At 45.5% G+C, this 6553-nt stretch overlaps 1 protein-coding gene across 5 annotated transcripts in view; it reads right to left on the reverse strand.

Moving 5' to 3' along the window:
• The window catches only part of KIF2A (kinesin family member 2A), an 81396-nt gene extending 75189 nt beyond the window's left edge, over positions 1 to 6207 (reverse strand). For all 5 annotated transcript variants that reach the window (XM_059694558.1, XM_059694556.1, XM_059694555.1 and 2 more), the window contains exon 1: positions 6075 to 6207. In XM_059694558.1, the coding sequence (XP_059550541.1) occupies positions 6075 to 6138 (64 nt within the window). In that variant the 5' untranslated portion in view covers positions 6139 to 6207. The remainder of the gene's footprint in view (positions 1 to 6074) is intronic.
• Positions 6208 to 6553: the final 346 nt, after the last annotated feature.

Raw genomic sequence — 6553 nt, forward strand, 5'->3', positions numbered from 1 at the left:
TTTGTTTTAAATTTTCACTACACAAATCCCAATGACCATGAACTTGAATTTATATAGCTTTCTATATTAAATACATGGCACAGCATGAACTATGTGTAATCAAGCACCTAAATGTTTAATATGGTGAAATTCTAATGTCTATTTTCACTCAGGTACTATAATAACATTAGTATTACTTTTATCAAAAGAGTTGGTATGTGATGGAAGGGCAACCTAAACTATACTTGCTCCACAACTGGACCAGAAAAGTGAAAATTAGTTTTATCCAGGGCTTAAAAATTATATCTATTAAGATCATAACTATGATCTCAAAACAAACACTTTCAAAGATTACTTTAGGTTATAGGACAGAAGCGTTAAAATCAAAGAGAGAGCTGAATAAAAACATTAAGCTTTGCAAAAGATTCATGTAATTTTAATGATATACTTGTGACTAGAAAGAATGGGTCCCGATGATCTCTCAAAGAATACTGGATTTTCCACACTCACGCCTTGTTCCCTGGTTGAACAGACACGGGTTTAACTGGCTCTTTGCTATTTTTTTCCAGTTTTAAAATTATGACACATAAAACAAGTTGATACATAGCCAACCTTTCACTAGAGTTCCAAAATTTTTGTCATGAGAATAAAGCGACTGAGTAATGAATACAGATTCCTAGTTTTCTGTGGCAATTCTGGAAGCAACTAATGGCTGATAATTGAAAAGAGCTTTAAAGGCTGAGAACTTTGCTGAATCTCAATTCTTATAGTCAGAATTCAGTTTGTCTCACCAATTTGGCAAATTTTAAGCAATGTTATCTACTGTAGGTTTTCTGAGCCTCTGGTGGTAGTAGGAAAAAATAATTTTACTACAGGAGCTTTTGTATCTCAAAAAACAAAACAAAAGGCCCTGACTTGGTGGCTCAGTTGATTGGAGAGTCATTCTGTACAGCTAAAAGGTTGTGGGTTTGGTTCCCAGTCCGGGCACAAACCTAGGTTATGAGTTCCTGGCGTGAACAAGAGGCAACTGATCAATGTTTCTCTCACATTGATGTCTGTCTCTCTCATCAACAGAGCATATGCTCAAGGTGAGGATTAAAAAACAAATAAAAACAATAGTATATAACTTCATATCATCAACAGTAAACATTTGCCTGCACTTAAAGAGAGAGCTAGGAGTGAATGTACTTATTAGTCTTTGGTCCAGGCTATGCCCTTTATTAATCAATTCATCTTGGCAAATAATTCAACCTTAGATGAACTTGTATAATGATGAATCTACCAGCTTCCTACCCTGCTTATCTCATATTGTTTCGATGAGGATCCAATTAGATAACGTGTTTGAAAAACTATGAAGGCCTAACAAATACATATATGGATCCATCATGTAAAAGGAAATTATTAATCCACAAATTCCCCCATTCCACTCACTCCATCATCATCAATAACGTAACTGTCCCTAAACAACTATATTGCTTAATGGTTTATTTATTAACTAAATTCATAAAATCTATTCTCTAAAAGCCCATATAATGATTTGTAAAGATGAATTAGCAGAAGAATAAATGTGGCAAAGTAGGTAGAGAAGGGCATTTAAAATCTTTTCTAAAGATTGCCTGTCCTATGTGCCACGATCTTCAATGAGTCCTTTGGAATCTTTAATTTCCTGTGGATTTCAGGTGCTTAATCAAAGCACTCTTTTCACCAATGTTTAATTAAGGAATGTTTAAAGAGGAGTATTTTCCTCCCACAATTTTGGGTTTTGTGACCTTCTAACCATACCACACCACTTTTTATCAGATTATTCCAATTGGCCTCTATAAAACTGCTCTCTGGTGGCTTTTCCATGAATGAGAAGCAATTTCCTACATCTTGATTGGACTGTAGAAAGCTATATAGTAGTTCCCAAATAACTGAGAATTCTCTTTACTGTAGCAATTCTTGGTAGTCTGGTTTCTGTATAAATCTTGGAAAGTCACTTACGGTTACTTGGGACTGAGTTTCCACATTTATAAAAGAACTAGATTAACTCCAAGGACCTTTCTTGTTGAAATAGTCTATTATTCTCTTCAGATCACATATGTCAATACTGTGACTAAGAGAGCCCAAGAACAATCCCATCTTAATTAAAGCTTCTAAAAATTCAAAACATTTCTCATCCCTCCTCTAGTCCCAAAAGGATAGTCACAGCTACTGTGGAACATTTAAAAAATGTTTTAATAGTGCAGTTTAAAATTTCCCAATAAAGACTATCTTGCCACACAATAGTTAATATTGTAATTTAGGTTTTAGTCACTGGATTCTAAAAAGGAATTGAATCATAAAGATACTAGGAAGTCATATATAAGAAAAGAAATTATGCATGAGTGTCCATTTCCAGAAATCAGTCTCATTTCATACCATGTTATCTCCTGTATCTGGGAGCAATCTCAGAAGTCCAAACCTAACCTCCGTCACATCTAACCTTAAAATACCATAAGTCAGATTCACCTTATCAGATCACTCAATTTCAGCCAACTCTTGGGATTCTGAACTAAAAGGCCTGTATGGGGTGTGGGGGGCTAGAGCAGGGAGGTGGCAACACAGGATGAGCATACATGGAGGATTTCACTTCCTTATAAGAGTTTATCTGAATTAAAATAATGTTGGATGCCCAGCTCGATCCCAGGTATGGGGTGCGCAGGAGGCAGCCGATCAGTGACTCTCATCATTGATATTTCTCTTTCTTTCCCTCTGCATTCCGTTCTGAAATCAATAAAAAAATATTATTTAAAAAATATTTGAAAACCAAAAACCCAATAATGAATGATTTACTAAAAAACTACATGCAAAGAACTCTGCTAGGCACATGGGAGATACACAAATGAATTCAGGGAATTTAAGAATCAATTAGTATTTTAATCCTATAACACACTGTTTGAAATGAGTGTGGGTAGCCTGCCATCTTTCTATGGCATTCTCCACTCCATCCCTTCTCTAGTGCAGTTTGAAACAATATTAAGATAAATAAACCAGCCCTGGCTGGTTTGGCTCACTGGATAGAGCGTCAGCCTGCGGACTGAAGGGTCCCAGGTTTGATTCCGGTCAAGGGCATGTACCTTGGTTGCGGGCACATCCCCAGTAAGGGGTGTGCAGGAGGCAGCTGATCGATGCGTCTCTCTCATCGATGTTTCTAACTCTCTATCCCTTTCCCTTCTGCTCTGTAAAAAATCAATAAAATATATTTAAAAAAAAGGATAAATAAACCAAAATATTAATACTTAAGGAAATATGCTGTTTCATGAGTGATACAAAATGATTTAGGATTCAAAGGCTAACTGGCCATCTGGTTTTAGTAACTAGTGAAGACTTACTGGGATTAGTTTTGAGCAATGTCTTGAAAGATAGGAATAAATCCATTTTAGTTTACCTGTTTGCCCTTGGAATATGTTTTATTAATAAAGAGCATCACAGATGGGAAAAGCGTACTCTAAAACAAGGACAAAGATCACCATTAGCAAGCATCAAGTCACCAGTTAATAGCAGCCCTTCTTCACTAGTGATTTCCATTGTCTCATGCAATCACACAATGGCAATAGTGCTCACCCAACTACAAAGTTTATTTTTGTTACAATAACCACTAGTGTTTTTGCCCAATACAGATCTGCTATTTAAAAGAGGAAACAAAACAGTTTCTTTAAAGTGAAAAAGGCAAAGCTTAAGGGGAGTCGCCCCAAAATCAATTTCCACTGTGAAACATTACCATCCAATGCAAATAATCATTCTCTTCCAGTTCTCTACTTAATTTTTACCTCCCATCAAATACCATCATGCATCTGAGGTGCACAAAGATGTACATGACTATAGGTTACAATAATACACACTGTAATGACTTCCATTATTTCTCATGGGCAAACTGTTTTGAAATCTGACTTCAGGTTACTAGCACTTATGTACGAACACAAAGCTCGTACATGCCTGAGTTTCCAGTGAAGGTAGAAGATGAAGGCTGAAAGAGTATTACAAGCCTCTATCCTAGAACCCTAAGGGAACCAAAATTGTTTCAAGTTCCATACGTTTAAGTAAAAAGACATTAGTCCAGATCTCCCCCCCCCCCCACCCTTCCAAATGTCATGATCCTGTTTGCTTTTTTCTAATAGATGTTAAATAAACACCTAACGGTGTTTCTCAACCTTCTGGCCCTTTAAATACAGTTCCTCATGTTGTGCCCCAACCATAAAATTATTTTCGTTGCTACTTCATAACTGTAATGTTGCTACTGTTATGAATCGTAATGTAAATATCTGATATGTAGGATGGTCTTAGGCGACCCCTGTGAAAGGGTCGTTCTACCGCCAAAGGGGCCGCGACCCACAGGTTGAGAACCGCTGAATAGTGAAAGACTTAGAATGTAAAGAACTCACACATTTTATTAACTCCAAAGTTTTATTTTACTTTAAATATATTTTTATTGATTTCAGAGAGGAAGGGAGAGGGAGAGAGAGAGAAACATCAATGATGAGAGAGAATCACAGGCTGCCTGGGCACCCCCGCAACTGGGGATGGAGCCCGCAACCAGGCCCTGAGCCCTTGACTGACTGGAATCTAGTCTGGGACCCTTCAGTGAGCAGCCAAGGCTCCATCCACTGAGTCAAACCAGCCAGGGCCACTCCAAAATTTTAAATAATATTCCGTCTCTTACTTCCGCTGGTATACAGTGAGCCCACGTTCACCTAAGAAATGACAGTAACAGCACCGCTTAAGGAAAGTCATGTGAAGACAGTGATATAAAGAAACCCCAACCCAACTAAAGGAAACATCGCTTTCTCACTCCCGTCACTGGTAACTTCTAAAGCTCTAAGTGGTATAACTGATCTTTTCACATACAGGATAATGATGCTCCCAGTCGTTAATACAAACTATCTCAAATATGACCAAGGGAAAAAAATCGTTAACTGTATCGGTCTTCCAATACATCACAAATACCTGGTTAAAAAATCAATCTAGTTTCACATAACTTGGTCAAACTTGGTAGAAACCAAGAGGGTGGGGATGTGACAGCAACATGACCACGGACCGGGCTAGTGAACAATAAGCCGTGAATTAAAAGCACGGGTCTGAGACAGACGGAGCCAGGAGCACCGCACACCTCCAATTCTTCCTCTGCGTCCCCTCCTCGGCAACGGAAACGACTTCCAGGCCTGGCCGGCGTCTCACGCCCCAGCCCGCGCCGGTGACAGAAAACCCGTTCCCAAGAGGAGCCCACAGGAAGATGCAGGAGCCTAGGCCTTGGTTTCCCTCTAACCCGGCAGGTACCTGCACCCGGCCTTACACTCCCCCCGGGTTCCCTCTCCCGAGGGGTGAAAGCACCCGCACCCAGTCTCCCACCCCCACCCCCACCCCGTCAGGAGTCCTCGCATGAGAAGCTCATGGAATACTTTCCCCGGCTCCCCACCCTTATTCATGGCCGAGCACGACACTCTCCGCATCCTTCTTCCACGGGAGGGACTAGCGAAACGGGAGGCCTGTTCGGGAAACGAACGCCGCGGAGCGCTGACCACCACACCGCAGTTCAAACCCACGGGGCTGGCCTCCTCTCTCGGCCTCGGCCCCGGCCCCACGGGGTCCCCTAAATACTGAGGTCACTCGCCTCCGCGCCCTCCCCAACCCCCATGCCTCGGAGACGAGGCCGGAAAATGAGAAGAACCGGGTGAAGCGCGAGGGTGGGTCATCCCGCACCGAGACCGCAGCCCTATCCCCACCCCGGACTGGAGTCCCCGGGGAGGATGGAGATCGCGGGAGAAGCGAGGGGGCCCCGGCCCGGGACCCGGCACCGCGCCCCCAAAGACTCGGCCCGCGACACCCGGGCCTTCCGCGCCGGCCTCCCCCGGCCCAGCCCCCCGCCCCCAGCCCTCGGCACTGCGGCGGCACTGACGGTGCACCCCGCGCCGACCTCACTAGCACACACGCCACACACAAAAGCGCCGCGGCCGCCGCCTTCCCGCCCCCACAGCCCGGCGGAGCAATCAATGGGGCGGCCGGCGGCCGGCGCCCGCGTCCCTCGGCCGCACACCCGACTGCCGGACCCGGGCGGCCCGGGCGGCGGCGCCGCTCACCATCGCTCCGCTTGATCTCCACGTAAATGCCGATCTGGATCTTGCCGAAGTTGGCCGTTGCCATCACCTCATCTGGAGCAGCGGCCGCGGGTCGGGGGAGGGGGACGGGAGGGCGGAAAAGGCGGGGAGGGGGCGGGGTGGGTGCGGGAGGGGGAGCGGTTGCCCGCGGCCGCGCTGGCCCTGGCGACAGCGTGAACGCGAGCGGGGGCCGCGAGGCGCAGCGGCGGGCGGGCGGGCCGGCAGGCAGGCGGAGGCCCGGGTCCTGCGGGCCGGCGGGAAGACGCGCACGCCGGGACGTCGGGGTGAAGCCGGGGTAGGGGCGTCGGGAGGCGCGGGGAAGAGTGGGAGGGCCCGCGCCGCCCGCCTTAAGCCGACGCGGGGGGGGGGGGGGGGGGGCGGGGCACCGCGCGCCTGCGCAGAGCGCGCCTCCGCGCCTCTTCCTCCTCGGCGGGCCTTTCCCGGCTGCCTCAGGGCGGCCC

The sequence above is a fragment of the Myotis daubentonii genome, chromosome 4 (genome assembly GCF_963259705.1).
Source record: "Myotis daubentonii chromosome 4, mMyoDau2.1, whole genome shotgun sequence".
Lineage (NCBI taxonomy): Eukaryota > Metazoa > Chordata > Mammalia > Chiroptera > Vespertilionidae > Myotis > Myotis daubentonii.